The sequence below is a fragment of the Carettochelys insculpta genome, chromosome 6 (assembly GCF_033958435.1).
Source record: "Carettochelys insculpta isolate YL-2023 chromosome 6, ASM3395843v1, whole genome shotgun sequence".
In the NCBI taxonomy this organism is placed as follows: Eukaryota; Metazoa; Chordata; order Testudines; family Carettochelyidae; genus Carettochelys; species Carettochelys insculpta.
This window is the reverse complement of record NC_134142.1, coordinates 30649950-30671333: the sequence shown is the minus strand read 5'-3', so window position 1 is coordinate 30671333 and position 21384 is coordinate 30649950. Positions and strand designations below refer to the sequence as shown.

General features: G+C 44.8%; 1 protein-coding gene across 1 annotated transcript in view; it reads right to left on the bottom strand.

The window, feature by feature from the left end:
• The window catches only part of ITPK1 (inositol-tetrakisphosphate 1-kinase), a 199042-nt gene that overhangs the window by 122402 nt on the left and 55256 nt on the right, over positions 1 to 21384 (bottom strand). Inside the window, exon 3 of the mRNA XM_074996597.1 lies at positions 15834 to 15858. Within this exon, the coding sequence (XP_074852698.1) occupies positions 15834 to 15858 (25 nt within the window). The remainder of the gene's footprint in view (positions 1 to 15833; positions 15859 to 21384) is intronic.

The window sequence follows — 21384 nt, the reverse complement described above, 5'->3', positions numbered from 1 at the left end:
TGACTGCAATAACCACGTCAGTCTATTCCCGAATTCTTGAGTCTGACAGCCGAAGTTCTTTTGTGGAGCTTGCACATATAATACCAAAGGATGATGTGCCCTGTCATAGCAATCAATCATCGCCAGGTATTTTGATCTGATGATGTAGAATCCCAGGATTTTGGATCGATGTTGAATTTTTTCATGACATTTTTATATGTATCCTTGAATCTCAGCTTTGGTCTTCCTCTTGTTCTCAACCCACATGACAGTTCGCCGAAGAGGAGTTCTTTGGGAAGACATTCATCACCCATTCTTCTCATGTGACAAAGCCATTCTAGTCTTCTGCTGTTGAGGATCGCTATGAGAACGGGTATGCCAGAACTTGACAGGACATCTGCATTTGAAACTTTATCTTGCAGTTGATATGGAGAAGTTACTCACTTCTAGTAATGATGGTTCTTCGAGATGTGTCCCCGTGAGTGCTCCACAGTAGGTGTCGGGCTCACCCAGCGCCGCAGATCGCAATTCTTCTAGCAGTTTCCACTGGATTGCGCATGCATTGATGCGCGCCGCTCCCTTGCACGCCCTTGGTTATGTGCGCGATCCGGTCCCCGCCAGTTCCTTGACCAACCGCCCCGGATACTCCTGAAGAACACCGGACAGAGATCCAAAGGGGGGAGGATGGGCGGGTAGTGGAGCACCCATGGGGACACATCTCGAAGAACCATCGTTACTACAAGTCAGTAACTTCTCCTTCTTCTTTGAGTGGTCCCCGTGGGTGCTCCACAGTAGGTGACTACCCAGCAGTAACTCCAAGTAAGGAGGTGGGTACTTGATTCATGTGCAGCTTGCCCCCCAAGAGGACTGCTGTCGACAGATGGCTATCCTCATCGAACAACCGATGCAGGGCATAATGCTTGGCGAAGGTGTCGTAGGATAACCAAGTCGCCACTCTGCAAATGTCTTTCAACGCGATTCCCTTGAAGAAGGCCATTGATGCCGCCACCACTCTGGCGGAGTGAGCCCTGGGCGGGGCTAACAAAGGGGTCTTTCGAAGCTCGTAGCACAGTTTTATACAGGACACAATGTGCAGTGAAATTCTCTGGGAAGAGAGGCCTTCCCCTTTTGACCTGGGAGCGAGACACACCAGAAGCCTGTCCATTTTCCGGAAGAGTTTAGTTCTGTCTACGTAAAAGGCTAACGCCCCCCTCACATCTAGGAGATGCAGGCACGCCTCCTTGCTGGAGCTGTGAGGCTTCGGGTAAAATGAGGGTAATACTATTGGTTCATTAATGTGGAACTCTGAGGAAACTTTCGGAACGAAGGCTAGGTGTAACCATAAGATCACCGTCTCCTTTGAGAATACTGTGCAGGGTGGCGTTGCCATCACTGCTGTGAGCTCACTCACCCTGCGGGCTCACCTAATTGCAAGGAAGGTCGTTTTCATGGTAAGCAGTCGGGGGGTACCGTGGCTAATGGTTCGAAGGGTGGTCCCGATAGCGTGTGGAGTACCTAGTCCAAACTCCATGATGGTGGTAGCGGTTTTCGAGGAGGGTACAGGTTTACCAGCCCCTTCAAGAACCTTGTGACGACAGGATGGGCGAATACAGTGGACCCTTCCTCTTTGTGCCGAAAAGCTGATATAGCTGCAAGGTGGACCTTTAGCGAGGATAGAGAGAGCCCGTCTCGTTTGAGGTCCAGCAGGTATTCTAGAATTACAGTTATAGGAACGTCAAGAGGAGCTAACTGATTGGCAGAGCACCAGGCGGTAAAGCGTGTCCATTTCTGTTCGTAAGTCCTCCTGGTGGAGGTCCTTCGGCTACACTCTAAGACTTGTCTTACTACCTCCATACACATGCTCTCTAAGGTGCTGAGCCATGGATTAACCATGCTTGTAGGCGGAGTCCCTGAGGGTGTGGGTGCACTATGGACCCCTGAGCCTGCGTGAGTAAGTCCAGCGCGACCGGTAGGGGGAGTGGTGGACAATCCGACATGCGCAGAAGCAGGGGAAACCATTGTTGTCGGTCCCAAATTGGAACTATGAGTATCATGTGAGCTCTCTCCCTTCTGGCTTTCTGCAGAACCTTGTGGATAAGTGTTGAGGGGGGAAACGCGTAGAGCAGAGGGCCCTTCAATGAGATCATGAAGGCGTCCTCCACGGACCCCCGCCCTATTACTGCTCTGGAGCAGTACTGAGGGCACTTCTTGTTGCACTGGGTGGCAAACAAATTGACTTGGGGAAACCCCCAGGTGCAAAATATGCGTCGTAGCAGGCCGGAGCGGATCTGCCATTCGTGCGTGAGTGCAAAGCGCCTGCTCAGTTGATCTGCCTTCACGTTGTGGGCACCCGGCAAGTACGAGGCTTTCAACGTTATGTTGTTGGTAATGTACCAATTCCACAATCGGACTGCTTCTGCGCATAGGACCATGCCCCTCCTTGTCGATTGATGTAGAACATGGTGGAGGTATTGTCGGTATTGATCCTGACTACTTTGCCGTGCAGGTATTTCCAAAAATGTCTGCACGCATTGAACACTGCTCTGAGCTCCAGTATGTTTATGTGCAGTGTCTGTTCCACAGGGAACCACAGCCCTTGCGTCACCCTGCTGCCAATGTGCGCTCCCCATCCTATGTGGGAGCTGTCGGTTGTAAGAAAAATGGAAATTTGTGGTTGGTGGAAGGGCACTCCCACTAGCAGGTTCTTGGGATCTGCCCACCACGCTAGCGACTTCCATACCTCCATCGTGGGCGATACTACCCTGTGAACGGTATGGGCTGCCGGTCTGTAAACACTCGCCAGCCAATGCTGCAGGCTTCGCATGTGTAACCTGGCATTCTGTACCACAAACATGGCGGCCGCCATGCACCCCAACAGTTGCAGGCATGTTAGGATCGGCACCGCGGGGCTGTACATCATGACTTGCACCAAGGATTTGATGGTGCGGAAGTGGGCGTCGGGCAGGTATACTCTTGATGCGATAGAGTTTATGCGTGCCCCTATGAACTCTATATCTTGCGTGGGTTCAGTCTTTGACCTTGCAAGGTTGGTAACTAGGCCCACTGACGTAAACGTGTTCGCAGTGACGCGTATCATGCGTAGGACCTCTGCCTTTGAGGCCTCTTTCAGTAGGCAGTCGTCCAGATATGGAAAAATAAACACGCCCTGCCTGTTCAGGTAAGCTGATACCACTGCCAGGGTTTTGGTAAAGACTCTCGGTGCCGAGAATAGGCCGAACGGAAGAACCCTGTATTGGAAGTGTTCCCCGCCGACCGTGAAGCGGAGGAAGCGTCTGTGTGCCGCGTGGATTGTTATATGAAAGTAAGCGTCTTGTAAGTCAAGGGTTGCAAACCAGTCTCCATCGTCCAGTGCCGTAAGTATGGAGACAACTGTAATCATCCGGAAGCGCTGCTTGCGCAAGTATCGGTTGAGGCCCCATACATCCAAAATCGGCCTCCAGCCTCCTGTTTTCTTCTCTGTTAGGAAGTAGCGCGAGTAAAAACCTTTACCTTGAAATTGTTCCGGCACTCCTTCCACTGCCCCTATGAACATGAGGTGATCTACCTCCTGCTTCAGACTCGCCCCGTGAGAAGAATCCCTGAGAAGAGGCCAAGTGGGAGGTTTCGTCAGTGGTAGTGACTGGAAGGGGATCGTGTAACCCGTGGCTATAATTTCCAGCACCCATTTGTCTGTTGTGATGTTTTGCCATTGGGAGTGGAACGGTTTGAGGCGATGATGGAACATGAGGTGAGAGTGGCATTGAGTGATGGTGTTGATAGTACAGTCCTCGACATACCCATCAAACCTGCTGCCTCTGGGCTTGCCCCGAGGTTGTACGACTTTGTTGGGAACGTCGCCTGGGGGCCCTGTACTGTTGCTGCTGTTGATGGCATCCTTGGTCATAGCCTCGCTGATAATTGTGCGCGTTGTGGTTGGTAAGCGTAGCGCCTTTGCTGAGGACAGAATTTCTTTTTCTTGTATGGAGGAGTGTAGATGTCCAAGGTCTTAAGTGTGGCCCTCGAATCTTTGCTAGAGTGGAGGACCAAGTCGGATGATTCTGCAAACAGCTTTTGCTTGTCGAAGGGAAGATCCACGATCTTCGCCTGTAGATCTCTGGTGATACCAGACGTCTGGAGCCAGGATTCCCTACGCATTACCACTGATGTGGCCGTTGAGCGTACCGCTGTGTCCGCCACGTCCAGGGCAACCTGAACTCCCATTCGCGAGGCCACGTAGCCCTCCTGGACGATCGCCTTTAACACTGGCTTCTTGTCCTCCGGGAGGGAATCCATGAGAGAGGTAAGTCTAGAGTAATTGTCAAAGCTATGGTTTGATAAATGTGCCGCGTAGTCTGCCATTCTCAATAATAAGGTAGGACGAGGAGTAGACCTTCCTGCCGAACAGCTCTAATTTCTCAGCATCTTTATCTGACCCCCCTGATTTGTAGTGAGGCGTCTTCCACCTCTGCTGGGACAATTCGACCACCAAAGAATTGGGCAGTGGGTGGCTAAACAGGAATTCCATGCCCTTGGCTGGGACGAAGTATTTCTTATCTGCCCTTTTATTCGTAGGCGGAATAGAGGCCGGAGTCTGCCATATGTTAGTGGCTGACTCCATAATGGCTTCGTCCAGTGGGATAGTGATTTTAGATGAAGCCGGGGGTCTCAAATTTTTCAGGAGTTTATGATGCTTCTCCTGTACCTCTGCTATTTGAATATCCTGTGTGTATGCTACTCTTTTGAACAGCTCTTGGAATTGTTTAAGGCCATCCGGAGGGGAGACATCCCCGGGGACAATTGCCTTATCTGGGGAGGATGAGGAGGAACCGCTGGGATAACCCTCCCCCCAGTCCTCTGGCTCCTGAGTTCGCTAGTATGCTTGCTCCTTCGTGGGCTGTGAAGGAAAGTCTCAGGACTCTGGACCTAATTCCCCCTGGGACAGCTGCGGTCCTCTCCCAGAGCAAGAGTGTACACAGGAGTATTGGCAAGGAGTGGGAGGGGATCTGCCCCTGGATCTAGACCTCCGATGTCGGTGTTCAGTATGATGAGGACGGCCATAACAACATGGACAAGGGCCCGGTGATGGAGACCTGGACCACGATCGGAGAGTGTACCCATGATGTCTGGGAGAGCGGGATCTCCGCGATGACACTGATAATGGTGAAGCTGGTTTGTGATAGTACTCATAGGGATCCATGCCCAAAAAGGGTGAAGGTGGCCTGAGCCAAGGCGAAGGTGGTTGGAGGAACGGAGAGGGAGGTCTGAAATAAGGCGGTGGAGCTGCCGCCCAGCGAGGCGGAGTGTGTATCTCGGGGGTGGGGGCTGGATGATAAGGGCATCGCAGCCCTGTCTGGAGATGGACTGAAGCGCCGGGTTTTGGCTCTAGCTTTCCCCCACCCCTGCAGGGTGGGTGCCGCCCCCTCCCGCGCCAGGGATCTCGGCCCCGCTGTTGGTGCCGCGCTCAGTACCGTCATAAGCAGTGCCATGCAGGTAGCTTCCTCCGGCGCCGCTGGGCCGCGTGCTGGGTGCCCCTGCGCTGTCAGCACCGTGATAGCCAGTGCCACATGAGGCGGCGCTGCCGGTTCCGGCGCTTGCCACGCTGCCACCCGCAGCGCCCTCCGTGCCGACTGCTGCATAGTCAGAGGCCCGGCCCCAGCCACGTGCGCAACCATGCTGCCGCTTTCATCAGCCCGCGGCTGAGAGCTCTGCATTCCGCTCGTCCTGCTCGCTGGAACCGCTGCCAAGGATCAAGCCAGGGAGAATTTCTTCTTCTTTTGCACAGAGGGGGTCAAAGACGCCGCCTTCCTTTTCTGTGACCCGGAGGGCCCTTCTGCGCGAGGCTTCTCCGGCGGCTCAGGCTGGAGGGCCTTATCAAACAAGATCATTTTGAGCCTCATCTCCCTGTCCTTCCTGGCCCTGGCTGTAAGCTTAGCGCATTACGAACGCTTCTGGGTAACACGGGACTCACCCAGGCAACGAATGCACTCACTATGCCCATCAGAGGCCGGCATAGCCTCGCGGCATGACTCACATTTCTTAAACCCCGAGGAAGCCATCGTGGTGAGTCTTTACTGTTAATAGGGTACTTATCCGCCGATCAGTGCATTCCACAACTCAAACAACATTCACGGCCTTCAGGGTAGCGGACGGCTTAAACAGCCTTCTTTGTCTGCTCCTCTTCCCTCCATTCCTCTTCTCTCTACTATTTTCTATGTTTTTTTTTTTTTTCCAATTTTTTTTTTTTTGTATAATAGTAAAAACAACGAGCTAACAAGTAAAACAACTATCTTATCTGTCTCAGGCTTTAGAGCCGGAGCGGATTCCATCTGCAGCTGTTGGCTATTGAGAAGGAACTGGAGGGGACCGGATCGCGCACATGACCGAGGGCACGCAAGAGAGCGGCGTGCATCGGTGCATGCATGATCCAGTGGAAACTGCTAGAAGAATTCCGATCTGCGGCGCCGGGCGAGCCCGACACCTACTGTGGAGCACCCACGGGGACCACTCGAAGAAGAATCATAATTCTGCAGAGGCAGCAAAGATGGAAGCTGTTCAATTTTTTCTCCTGGTTCAAGTATGTGGTCCAAGCCTCAGAACCATATAGCAGGATACTCAACACACATGCCTGGTAGATTAGCATCTTTGTTTTCACTGTCAGCTTCAGACTGTCCCATGATCATTTCGTAAGTCTGCCAAAAATAGCAGCTGCCTTCCCAATTCTGATGGTCAGCTCTTCATCCATGAATAGGTCTGTGGCGACAGTACATCCAAGGTAACAGAACTGTTGAACCACATCTACTGGGCTGTTATCCAGAATGGCATTGGGTCACTGAGGTATACCTTGAGTAAATGCAAGATCTGTTCTTCAGAGAGAATCCAGGAGGTGTGCGAACAAGGGCCGATCTATGTTCTAATCTTCAAAAGGCATCTGATTTGGGAGACTTGAAAACTATGTATGATGACTGAAGAAAACGCTCAGACCAAACGTTACCGAAGTCACCCTACTGAGGCATTTAAATGGGCAGGTGATCACAGACAAAAAGCTGCAGATGTCCACGTGGGAGGAACACTACTCAAAGTCTTTGATCCTACAAGCGGACAATACAACCTGAACTTGACAATCTCATCCCAACTCTTCCTACCTCTCTAATGTCAGATTAAATCCTGTGAATCAGAAGTTCTGTTTTCTCTACACTGTGCACCCACATTACAAAAGTTTTAAAACCACCGTCTAGTCAGACTATAAGCAACTGACTTCTTGCTCTCTCTCAATCCCTTCCCTTCCCCTCCACATCCCCCACCACCACCCCTGGATCTCTGCACTATCCAGGTTTGGGACCCATGCTCAGCAATTCCCATGCCAGATTACCTTCCGTGCTACTGAAGAGGTGCAAAATGACTGTAAACAGATTACAAAGTTTAAAGAAAGTATTTGAGTTGCAAGTCCCCAGACTCCCTTCATTTGCTCTACACTGATACCTTATATTAGGGCCCTGAGGAAAACAAAAAAATTTTTGGAAGAAAATTCATGGCAGGTATGCTTAGATAGATTTTGTAGGCTTGAAGAAGATGGGTAAAATTTTCAAAAAGCACTTAAACAGTAATTCATACCCTTAAGATAAATTGCAGCAGATGCAGATACAATTTTTAACAGGTCAATATCTTAGAATGATTGATTTTAAATGCATATTTAACTTGCATATTTTTTATTTATTTTTTTCTACATATATTTATTTATGCAGCTGTTCTGAATAGAGCAGAAACAAATGTGTTTGATTTTCCTTTCAACTCCAATTTGCAGAATACAATGTGCCATCATGTCAAAACCTCAGTCTCTTTCTCTATCCCTGTGTGCACTGGAATCTGCAATTCCAATCACCTCAGCAAAAAGTGCTTTGCTGTTAGCAACATTGATTTACCAGTTTAAAAAAAGACCCTCACATTACCTCACTTCTAGAAACAAGAGCTGGAATTTAGTTTAAGATTTTTTTAATTCTGATTTCTTGGGGATAAAGTTGTGGATTTTTTAAAAGAAAAAAATCTGTTTTAATTTCAGAAGACACTCCTGAGCCACAACTATTTTATACAGGAAGTCAAAATGTAACTCTAGGAAGATACCAGCATCCTTTCTAATATTAAAATGAACCTCTAATATCTAGTCCCACATGTCAAAACATCTGCAAGTTATCGGCAAAAGGCAGAGGGAGTTTGAGGGGCGGGTACTAGTTTTTAGCTCTCCGGATCGTTGAGACACACAAGACACCTCAACACAACAAGGAATGAACCATGGGGTGGAGAGTTAAGCCAGTGCAAGCTACAGCTCCTGGAAGGGCCACCCAAACTGGACAGGTCAAAGGGTAGAGACCAGACACATTCAGATAACCTCTCCCCAAGGTAAAAAACGGTTGGCTTAGGGTTAACAACCCTATTTGTAAAAAAATTAATGTTGCAGAAATATCTACAAAGAAACCTAGAACTACACAAGTCTTGGAGGGGTAGGAAATCCATATGGACTAAGTATGAAGCGTGATAGGGAAAGGCAAAAGGACTACCACGCAGTTTGGTATGTGGAACCTTTGGACAATGTATCAAGTGGGGATTGCAGCAGAGATTAAACAGTACAAGCTTGCAGTTTTGGGCTTGTGAGAGACAAGATGAACACAACCTGGGCAGCTACGCCTAGCAACAGGTGAAACCCTCATCTATTCAGGATATTCAGGATATGAAGAAGAGGGCACAGCACACTCAGAAGATGTGGGCTAGATGTTATCAAGAGAAGCGTCTGGTGCTTTAATGGAGTAGACCGGAGTATCACCACACATCACCACAGCCCGTTTCTACAACAAAGTTCGAAAGGTACTGATTTTGCAATGTTATGTGCCAACCAACAGAGCAATTGAAGAATGTAAAAACAGATTTCTAAGAGAAACTACAAAGCATTGTGAGCCAAAAAGCAAAGAAGGGTATCTTGATTTTGATGGGTGACTTCAACACAAAAATTGGAAGCATATATACAGGCAGAGAACAGACCATTGGAAAAGGCGGCCTAGACAACATAATGAAAATGAAGAGCACTTCCATGTCTTTTGTTCCTTCAATGGACTGATGATAGGTGGTAGAGTTTTTCTACACAAAAGGATCCATAAGATCACTCGGGTTTCGTGGCCCACCAGTCAGAAAACCAGACTCATCACATCTGCATCAGCAGTTCTTTCAGAATATCGATGCCGGACATCCGCACTAGAAGCAGATGTAGGTTCAGACCACCATTTGTTCACAATGAAACTCAAGTTCAAGCTCTACATCAGAGAAGCAACCAAACCGGGACAGTGATTCAACATGGAGCAGCTGAAGGATAGAGACACGAGAACTGGTTTCCATGTGGAGTTGTCCAACAGATATGCACTTTTGACAAACCTCATCCCAAAAGATGCGACTGTGGAACAAATTTGGGAACACACCAAAGCAGTCTGGAAAGAAACCAGCAACAATACATTTGGAAAGAGGACAACAAACCCTAAAAAGTGCTGAAAAACCCCAAGCAAACAGTTCAGTAGATGGAAGGAACTTTGAAGAGCTACTGCACTGCTGTGCCACACGTGCAACATACAAAGTTACCACCTGCAAATATACCTCCACATATTTACAGCAACAGACCTGTAAAAGAAGAAATCAGAAAAGCCACTGCCCATCTGAAAATTGAAAAAAGCACCTGGTCCAGACAACATCCCCACAGAAGCAATCAAGGCAGGTAGTGAGACATTAGTCAACATGATGTATAATCTATGTAGGAAAACTTGGGACACTGAGGAGATCCCACAAGACTGGAAACATGGCTACCTTTTCAAGCTTCCAAAGAACAGCAACCTGAAGGAGTGCGAGAAGTAGAGGGGCATCACATTACTGTCTATGCCAAGAAAAGTTTTCAATAAGAGTCTCTTAGAAAGAAGACAGATATTAATAGACAGCTCAGGAAAGAACAGGCTGACTTCCAAAGCAAGAGATCTTGTACTGACCAAATAGCAACTCTGAGTGATCACAGAACTTTCACTCAAGTGGAACTACCCCCTGTACATAACTTCAGAGACTTTGAAAAAAGCCTCTGATGGTGTTGATACAGACACCTAGTGGAAACTGCTGCAACACACTGGCATCCCATACAAAATTATTAACTTGATCCATTCAGTGTATGAGCCCTTGACATGCCAAGTTGTTCACAGCAGTATCTTGACAGAATTCTTCAGCTTACTCTCAGGAGTGGGGCAAGGATGTCTATTGTCACCTTTCCTGTTCTTGATCAGAATGGATTGGATTATGAGCATGACAACAGACAGCCATCAATGGGGCATTCAATGGACATTTCTCAAACAGCTAGAGGTTATTAATTTTGCTGACAATCTCGCCCTTCTTTCACACCAACACGAATGCATGGAAGAAAAGTTTGCAATGCTAGATAAAAAAGTGCCTTCATGACCAGACCAAGTATTAACAAGGGAAAGACAAAAAACGATGAGGATCAACCAGTCCAACACCACCACCATCACACTGGGAGGCGATGACCTGGAAGATGTGGAGCAGTTTAACTAGTTGGGGAGTATTATGGGCAGAGATGGAGGAACAGACAAGGGTATCAGTGCCAGAATAGGGAAAGCAACTGCGGCATTCAGGACTCTTCATCCCATATCGAGCTCACAGATAATATCTACAAAGACAAAACTGCTGATCTTCAACACAACTAGGAAGAGTGTGCTCTTATATGGATGCGAGATGTGGCACAGTAAAAAGTTTTCAAATCACAAGCTACAGACATTCATAAACAGATGCCTGGAGGTACACCCTTCACATCCAATGGCAAGACTTTGTCACAAATGAGGAGTTTTGGAACACAGCAGGACAAGAACCACTTAAAGATCAAATCAAGAGGAGAAAGTGGGGATGGCTAGGCCACACTTTCAGAAAACTATCGTCTGGCGTAGTCCATCATGGTCTCAAATGGAACCTGCAAGGAAAATGGAAGAGAGGAAGACCTCGGACAATGTGAAGATCTAGTGAGACTGAAGGACAACAACTGGGATACTCCTGGAGTCAGCTAGAAGTTTTGTCCCAAGACAGGGTGAAGTGGAGGAGACTTGTAGATGACCTATGCTCCACTCGGGGTACAAAGGTTTAAGTCAAGTCAGTCACGTACTAGTTTTTCAAAAAGGCACATAGAGGTCAGTATTGAATGCTCTACCCCGTAGAATGTGTACTTTACTGAGAAGCTGGCACGCAAATGAAAATAAATGCTATTCTTCTAGTGAGCCAACTCTCCAACATCTTAGCAACTCTGCTTGCTTTGGAAGCTTTCCAGTCCCATCTTTCTGTATATGTTATTGGATATGTATTTTATGAGCACCCTCCTTTTGGTTATATATTTTGCTGTTCCTAGCTTATTCCATTTAATACTTCATGCGAAAATAAACCTCTCAATATTTTAAGAACACAACTGTTCCTTGGCAACAACTAGTGGAAACTGTTGTCACCAGTATTCTACTTTAATTCAAGATAAAACTACCTTTCTCTTTCCCAGATTTTAGAAAAGCCAACTGTTGAAAGGCTAGCATTCCACTCAAAAATAAAGGATTTGAAATACGTGCACCCCCAAAGAGTTTGGGGGGGAAAAAAACCAAGAATTTTGTAACTACTACAATCAGCTACTCCACATTAAAAATATTTTAATTTTCAGCTCCGATTGTTGCATTTCTTTAAATCAGAGCTAGGAACTCAATGACTAATCCCAGTTTCGTAGCCAAGCAACTTCAATGCCTTTCCAAGACACAGCATGCTAATGTTCATTAGGCACCAAAAAACCCACACTTACAAATCCTCAGTTTAAAAATAGAAAAATATGAATTGCGTGTCCAAGAAAGGTTGGATGAGGTAGTTAAGTGGGCTCTGAAGTCCCTTGGAATGTAAATGCTCAAAACTTTGAAACAAAATCTAAATCAAGCAATTTGTCAAGGTCTTAAGAGCTGAAGCTAATTAATAATGATTTGCATAACTTGAAACAAAAATAACTGTAAGCCACCCTCAGATGTCTTTCTGAGGGTTTCCGCTTTATAAAAAAATGTGCATATCTTTAACCTTAGCAATACCAATACCAAAGCAAGGTATTGTTAACCCTGCTCACTCCCGAAACCTCAGGCCATACAGCAATGAGAGAGAGAGCAAACTGATAGGACCAACAGGCCATGTTACTAGCTAAGGTAACAAGGCCAATCTAAACTGGACCAAAAATGTAACTTTTTGTTTAAAAACCCAAGCCCCAAATAAACGTTACATTTAAAAGATTCCAATTAAAACAATTGCACCTAAGTCCACTGCCAAACCCCCAGACAGCAATTCATTGTTTTACATGCTGAATATTTTATAAATGTAGAAAGAAGTTTTATCCCTTAAAATACAATGGGAAAAAAGTAAAGGAAAAGTTCCCCTACTTATGATTTTTGAAGTCTTTGGCTGGAATCCCTTTCACCTGTATCACATTTGCATCACCTTAAATAGACAGGCAACTGCTATTCCAGACAGTTTATGAGCAGTGGATGAATACATTAAATGAAGCCTTTAGCTGAAGTTCAGCTCCACCTGGGCAATATCCCTACTTAATAAAAAAGCTAAAAGCACTGTAGCTGCCCTAGTTCTGCTGGCCTTCTTATGCTCATCCCACCACACAGCATCCACAGGTTCCTGCTCCCAGGAACAAGTGCAAGGCACTATGTCACTGGTGCTTCCAGTGTGCCGGTTCATACTGCTTCAACTGCAGCTGTCATGTGGCTGCGTGGATAATGGGGAAAATGGCACATGTGATATACCTTGACTTCAGCAAAGCTTTGTTGCCAGCAAGTTAAATCAGTATGGTCTGGATGAATGGACTATCAGGTGGACAGAAAGCTGGCTAGATCATTGGGCTCAATGTGGAGTGATCAGTGGTTCAACGTCTGCTTGGCAGACAATATCAAGCGGAGCGCCCCAGAGGTGGATCCTGGAGCTGGTTTTGTTCAACATCATTGTTATTGACCTGGATGATGGGTTGGTTTCCACACTCAGCATGTTTGCGGATGACAAACAGCTGGAGGGTGAGGTAGATATGATGGAGGGTAGGGACAAGCCAGAGTGACCTACACAGTTTAGAGGACTGGACCAAAAGAAATCTGGTAAGGTTCAACAAAGACAAGTGTAGAGTCTTACACTTAGGATGGAACAATCCCTTGTACTTCTACAAACTGGGAGCCAACTGGCTAAGCAGCAGCTCTGCAGAAAACGACCTGGGTATTACAGTAGATGAGAAGCTAGATATAACTCATCAGTGTGTCCTTGTTGCCAAGAAGGCAAATAGCACACTGGGCTGCATTAGTAGGCACACTGCCAACAGACCAAGGGAAATGATTATTTCCCTCTATTCAACACTGGAGAGGCCACATCTGGAGTATGGCGTCCAGTTTTAGGTTCTGCACTTGACTGGCACAGTGCCTGCAGCCAACAGCATGTGTTTCTACTGGTGGTGTACATTTGCACATCTTGGTGCAGGTAATAAAATTTACTCTGTGTGTGGATAGAAAAAGTTAGCAGAAACATCGGGCACCTTACCTCAAAAAGAAGAGAAACAGGAAATTTTCAGATAAGTGCAGTTATAAGTTTCCTTTCTTCTACTGGGAAGATCCACAGATCTTCTCCATACTGGGCAACATTTTAGAAAATGAGACAAGCACTTTGTGTCTATTCACACAAATTACCACCATACTTCTTTAGTCCACTACTGCATAATGAACCATCCTTTAGAGTCCAACCTGTTAGCAGCAAACTCGTTACTGACTCCTCGGCTATCCTGATAGATTGTGAATGCACACAGCACGCTAAATGTATTCAGAAATCAGTGGCAAAACTTCTTACCTTGCGCGAGCAGGACCACAGATGCAAGGATCTGAGTATTTATGTGCACCAAGATATTTGTTTATTGCCAAGAGTATGAGGTGGTTTATCCTGAGATCTGTTTATTAACACCTTGCTGTAATGGAAACTCAGTCATCCTAATATAAGTACCCAGAGAAATAAAAAGAATCTTCCTGTCTTTGCAGCCAGTGGGGGCTGTTTCAGTGATTATTAATAATGTTTTAATGATGATAGTCATTATAATAAAATGTAGGCTAATGCTCATCTTCTCTAGCACATGAAATTCCTAAACATTGCCAGCATCTCTTAGGCATAGATCTGGAGAGTCTAAACAAACAGCAAACAATGAACAATGAATATGTTGTTTTGCTCTTGGCAGCAGCTGGCAAAGGGAAGGAGACGCTCTTGTGACAGGAGCTCCTGGGAGTATGTTTAAATACAGATGGACATTAGGGCTGATTATTTCTTTTCTTGCACTAACAACAGGTGAAAAGGACAGCTCAGTGGCTTAACAACTGGCCTGCTAAACCCAGTGTTGTGAGCTCAATCCTTGAGGAGGCCATTTAGGGGTCTGGGCAAATAGATTTAAAAAAAACCAAACACACACTTCCGTCGGGGTGGTGATAGGTTCTGCTGAGGGGGCAGGGTACTGGACTCAATGACCTCTGAAGGTTCCCTCTAGCTGTGTGAGATAGGTATATCTCCCTATGTTATGATCTTCATGAGGACAGTTTCCATACACCTCCAAGGGACACTCCAAAATTTAATATCAAACTGACTTTTTTAATGTATATTTCTTTCTGACAGAGAATTCTTTAAATAGCATGACCTGATTTTATTTTTAAATACTTTATTAATGTCCATTACAGGTTTTTTATACCCCACTGATGTTCAGAAAGATCTTTCAGGCAAGAACCAGGACACCATCAAACCACCTCAACTCACACCTCTCTCCTTTCCCAAGTGTTCCCAGTCTGCTGTTACAGGAGAAATCCCTTCTCCAGCACTTGCGTAGCACTGGAGCTGGGTCATCACTTCAGTGCAGGGCAAGAGTGCAACCAACCAGCAAGAAAAGAATGACAATGATACCAAGTGCTGTAGAATGCACAAGGTAAACAGGAAAAAAAGCCAGTATTCTCTCTTCAGTTACCTTGCTCTTAGGGCTTTCTTCGAACAATAAAAGCATCAGATGGAAATTTAAGAGACAAGGTGAGTGACAATGTCCTTCCTCTCCTGGACCAACTTCTCTTGGTGAGGGAAAAGATTCCTCAAGCTTAGTGTTCCCCTTAATCAGTGTTTAAATTGGGTGGTATTCCAGACATAGTCAACAATTTTTTAAAATTATGCTGGGTTTCTGAGGGGTGCACTTAAAGTCTTCTCATCCCTTTCGGAAGGACTTAAGAAGTTGTTTTGTCAAGTTATGTTGGACAATCACTACTGAATATCCTTTGCATAATGGACCAACTTCTTCACAAGTATCTTACACGCAGGCAACCCTTCTTTCTCTTAGGCCTTATTGTATTCAAATTCAGTAAACAAAAATGACACTTACTAATCCTAACCAATGTTATTGACTCTTACAAGTTCACACAGAAAAGTCTAGCCACTGGCCACAAAATCAGATTGGTTCTATCTTATATGCTTAGCGGCCTCAGACTCACTTTTCTCAGAAAAAATGTTTCATTCCCTTATTAGTCAGATAAGACAAAAAAAAAAACTGATGAACTGAAGGTGAAAAGGAAAAAAAAATTGTTGGTGATCTCTCATCATCATCATCAATGGGCTCAGTGCCCATTGGTGTCCGATGCCTCCCTCACTATTTCCTTTTATCGGTGATATCTGCCAGAGATATAGGAGTTGTCCCTTGTTAAGTGAGAGAAGCATTTTGATTTTTATACAGAAAAGTTAAAATAATCTTTACTCACCTGTATGACTTCTATCCCTCTTTTCCTGAAAAAGAAAGGACAAAGGGTTATTTTAGTAAGTGTTGGATAATAAAAGAATTCAAATACTCAAAGACTGATATTAGAACATTAAGGAGCTAATTACAATAAAATACCTGAGCCAATTTCAGGCCTCAATTCAGAAAAGCATACACAAGTACTGTCCTAACGAGGGACCAACTTCTGCATCATCCTGGACCAGGCAATGGAGGAGAGGAAGATTATGTAAACTACACATCAGTGAATGGCCACAAGGGAAGTTATACCAATATAATTTATAAACTACTAACCAAAGGAAGTATAAGAATGTTCATGTTAAAGCAGAGAGCACGTCAATGTTGTGACCCAAAAGGAGGCCAGACCTGAGGCCATCCCTAACTCTTGCTGGAGTGAACAACAAGTCTTGGATTCATTAGAAAACCACATGAATACAGCTCCAACTTTAAGAATAATAGCTGCACGATGCCTAAAAAGAATCTGACCAAGTAGTCAACATGCCAGAGATTGCACCTTTAGGGATATACCGGTGTGGCTAGAAGTTGCAAGTTAGGCTCACCATAAACATTGCCTTTATCTCTGATAGCACTGCCAAAGCAGCCCGTACACACAGGCAGACATGCTTCCTTGATTCCAACCAACCAGTGTTCCCTGTAAGCTGAGCACTTGGGCAGCCTCCCAGAAGAAATTCAGGTGCCCCTCAGCTGACTAGCAGTGTGCCCACAGCATGCAGCAGGTGTTTCTTTTGATGGTGCACCACTGAATATGCCTCAGTGCACCTATAAAATTTATTCTGCACACAGATGGAAAAAATGAGAGGGAACATTGCAAACGAACTGGTACCATGCTAAACTACTCTCCCTTGTCTTGAATTGAAATCCATGCCCCCTCCATGACCCCATCCCTTCCATGTGCAGGCTATTCAAATGGAGAAAAACCTTCCCCTCAAAGAGAGAATTTGATTTAGTGAGACAGTTCTTCAGAAGAGGCATTAAATAAGGATTCCTCTTACTCACTTCCGCTGTCTCCCCAGGTAAAAGTGAAAGACCCTTTGGCAAAATGAGGAAAAGGAAAAGAGGAGTAACTCTGGCCAACATTCCCCTTCTTCCCCGTAAAGGAGGCTTGATAATATTGTTCATGGCTGTATGTGGAGGGAACAGCTGCTAACTAAATAAATGCTTGATTCACTTGTACTCCCAACCCACAGTCTGGTTCTTCTGGAAAATAACAGTAAAGAGAAGAAGAGACGACACACGAACTGCTTCCTTCTGCGAGAAAGGAAACCAAAAAGGAATATGAGGGCCAGGGAGAGCTTTTTAGTAAACAATGGTCGTAGCCCAATCAGAAACATTTCAAGCATCTGAGACTACCCAATGATTAAACTTCCAGCAAGCAAATGATTATAGTTTTGCCTTCATTGCCTTGTAGTAAGCAGAAAGACTGAGATGCCACAGAAATATGGAGAGAAGCAAACCCAGATAGTGAAAGAATACATTTTTTGCATTTGTATATATGAGATTCCAGAAACCATCACAATGAAGCCTACTCTGTCTGCAGTCTGTGTGAAGAGATGAAAACTGCAATATGCATGGCTGAAAGCTCTTTGTGTTTAGACCATAACCAGGTTCAAACACCATGGGGATTTGTGGTCTGTCACCATGTATTTTTTAATTTCTTTCTCTTCCTTTTTTTTTTGGCTTTACAAAAACTTTACACGAGCTTACGAATTCCACCTGTGCAACAGCTAGGATTTTATCTCTGCTAGTGCACAGAAATAAATCTTGTTCTGTTTTCAATGAGCAAGAGGCTCTGTGGTGGTTGCCAAACCTACTCCAGGACTTTCAGTCTGAAAGCTTTTTATAATCCCAGTAAAAATGGGCTTTACAAATTGATTAGGATTTACTAGCACCGACTGTACCAAAAATGCAACAACATGTCCAAAGAACAAAGAACAAATTAGACTAGCTGCTCACTATTCAATTTAGTGCAAAAATGGTACAAGTGGTATGTTGTGTTGGATAGAAAGTTAAACACAAGCTCAAAGGATTGAGGGGAAAGTTGGAAATGGTTGTGGGTTTGCTTTAAGCTCCTGGGCTGTCCTCAGCCTCTCTATGGAACTATGTTCCCTTTAGTTGATTGAACTTCTCTGTATTTCACCCTTGGGAAAAAAAAAGGAGGAACCAGTAAAGTTAAATCTGAAAAGTCACTAATTTGGATGAAAACTTTACTGAAAGTGCTTTGTTTAAAGTTCTTCAAACAGAACAATGCTCAACAGCCAGGAAGACTTAATCCTGAAGGAAAAGCCTATGAAGACAGGCCACCAAGTCATTGTCATTGGTTCTGGAGTCAGTTACCAGGGCCCCCACTTGAACGGGGGAGAGTACACTGTATCAGGGCCCAGAGATCCTGCCTCAGGCGAAAAATTGTGGTATGCTGGGGAGGAGAGGCCTTTGTTACAAGTTTGTACTGTGTCCAGAAAAACTATTCTTGGGCCCTGTCAGTTCCTTACTTGATGCTTAAAATGGACACGGACACCCAACAGAGCTTCCATTGGGCAAATTGCTTTGACAAGACAACTCCACGTTACCCATAGACTAACCTGTACTGAGTCCACCATAGATGTAATCAAACATGACCAAAATTCCCTTTCACCCACCCTCCACTCCCTACTGATGCAAAACTACAACCACTTCTAGCAACAGTCAGTCCTGATCTAACAAACAATTACCCTGAGAACAGAGAATGAAAAGACCACTATGAATACTTTTGGCCACGTGAGATTCTTGGCGGGGGGGAGAGAGAGAGAGAGAGAGAGAGATGTTGGGCAAGGAACATGGATATAAGTGCCTGTGGGCATGGCTAGTTTGGATCAAAGATACTCAGAACTACTGCTCGCCAAAAACTACAAAACAAAAGATAGTTTTACCACAGGGTTGCTGATGCCCTTCTGGGTGCTATTATATTCTTCCTAGTGGACAAAAGAACCAGGATCCATCTGACTCACACATACCCTCTCCTTTGGAGACAGCAATGTAGCCAGTCTTCTACTTCTGCTCAGGAACCACAAGCATCTGCGATTTGACTGCCTCCTTCAGATGCCCAACAAAAGGCCTTCCTGCCCCCCTCACCTGCATGGAGCAGCTTAATTTAAACACATCAGCTGCACACAAACATTCCCAACAACCAATCCCACAGAGAGCAAGTCATTTCTGAGAACAAAAACCTCACATTCATTTTAAAGTTTTCCCCTCTTCCCTCAAAGCTGGAAACATAACTGGGGCTCAGGATAACTAATCTGTATGTATTAGAAACTATGAAATTGCCAAAAAGGGTAAAAACTAAACTAGGTCCCAAGAGGCCATTTAGGAAAATTGCATTTCACTCAAAAGCACAAAGCTCCCATATCTAGGCAGGGTGTTTATTTCTGATTTTCAGAAGAAATATTTATCCCACAGTCAAACCTGTGAAAGAACTGGTTTACAATGAAAAAAATACAAGTAAATCCTCTTCAGTAAAGCTGCCATACCACAAGCAGCCATAGTATGCCTGAAGCTTCAGAAACCTATTTGGCTGCAACACAGATTACGGACTAGGATCTCTGGTTTATTTCCCTGTTGGCACAGGGCTTTGTATTAAATCACTCTTCTCAGAAGAATCAGGTATTGCTGCATGTAATAAAACAAATGTTACCTAATCACGTTACTGCCACAATTTTAACTCTAGGTAGGAAAAAAAAAACAAAAACAGAAGCTTGTTCTGGCTTGTTTCAGTGCTTGCAATTTCTGAACAGTTCTTAAACTGTGAAGGAAACTATCACACACAATTAAAATCCTTAAAAATGTAACTTCATTGGATTCACTATCTCCGATATTTTTAAACTAGTTACATATAAGAATTTAAAAAGTTAATTTAGGCCCATAACTGATTCTTCGGAAGATTTTACACAACCTATCACTCAGAATAGTAGCAGAGAGATAGCCGTGCTAGTCTACATACTATCAAACCAAAAAGCAGTCAAGTAGCACTTTAAAGACTAACAAAATAATTTATTAGGTGATGAGCATTCGTGGGACAGACTCACTTCTTCAGATCACAGCCAGACCAGAACAGACTCAATATTTAAGGCACAGAGAACCAAAAATAGTAATCAAGGTTGACAAATCAGAAAAATATTACCAATGTGAGCAAATCAGAGAGCAGAGAGGCAGAAGGGGAGTGGGGAGACAAGAATTATATTACGCCAAGTTTGCATAAGAGCCCCGATAATGGCCTAGAAAATTCCCATCCTTGTTCAAACCACATGTTAATGTGTCGAATTTGAATATAAAAGAGATGTCAGCAGCCTCTTTTTCCAAACTGTTGTGAAAATTCCTCTTCAGTAAGACACAGACTTTCAGGTCATTAACAGAGTGGCCCACTCCATTAAAGTGCTGGTGGACAGGTTTGTGAATCAGGAGTGTTTTTATATCTGTTTTATGCCCATTAATTCTTTGTGTAAGAGAGTTTGAAGTCTGTCCAATATACAAAGCATCTGGGCATTGTTGGCACATGATGGCATATACGATGTTAGCTGAGGAACATGAGAATGTGCCCGTGATTCTGTGAATAACCTGGTCATTACCTACAGCCCCCAACTCAGACCACTCCAATTCATTATTATAGACCTACAACCTATCCTTAATCAGGATGCCACACTCCAGAAGGCTCTAGGTGACAGGCCTGTTCTCTCCTACAGACAACCTCCCAACCTTATTAGGATTCTCACAAACAACCACAGTCTATACCGCAGGAACACCAGTCCTGGAACTTCTCTTTGCAACAAGGCCTATTGCCAACTTTGTCCACATATCTATTCTGGAGGTACCATCACTGGACCTAACCAGGTTATTCACCTTACCATCATAGATTAAACATCTAAGGAAGAGAGGCTAAAACAGGGAAACAACTGTTAAAAATTATTTAGACAACTCTGATGTCTTCACATTACTAAGGCCTGATGGAATACATCCTACAGTACTTAAAGAGCTGTCTGAGGAGATCTCTGAGCCATCAGCAATTACCTTTGAAAACTCATGGAAGACAGGTCAGATTCCAAAAGACTCAAAAGGGGCAAATATTGTGCCAATCTACAAAAAGGGATAAAAGGACAACCCAGGGAATTACAGACCAGTCATCTCAACTTCTGTATCCTGAAATATAATGAACCAAATAATTAAGCAATTTGCAAAACACATGGAAAATAAATAGGTTATACTAATTTGTCAAGAACAAATCACATCAAACCAACCTAATTAGGTGACCGTATCTCCCTGTCCCAAATAGAGAACAGGAAGATAGAGGGAAGAGGTGGCTCCTCCTGGCTCCTCCAAGCCCTGGGGAGCCAAGAAGGAGGCAGCAGTCACCCACCCTCCCTGAGCCACGGCAGCCCCCCTGCTTTCCCCAAGACACAGCTGCAGGCATGGGGCAGCCACAGCTGCTGGCAGAAAATATGGGACAATTGGTCCCTTTTCTAAAATGAGTAAGATTGCCTTTTTGG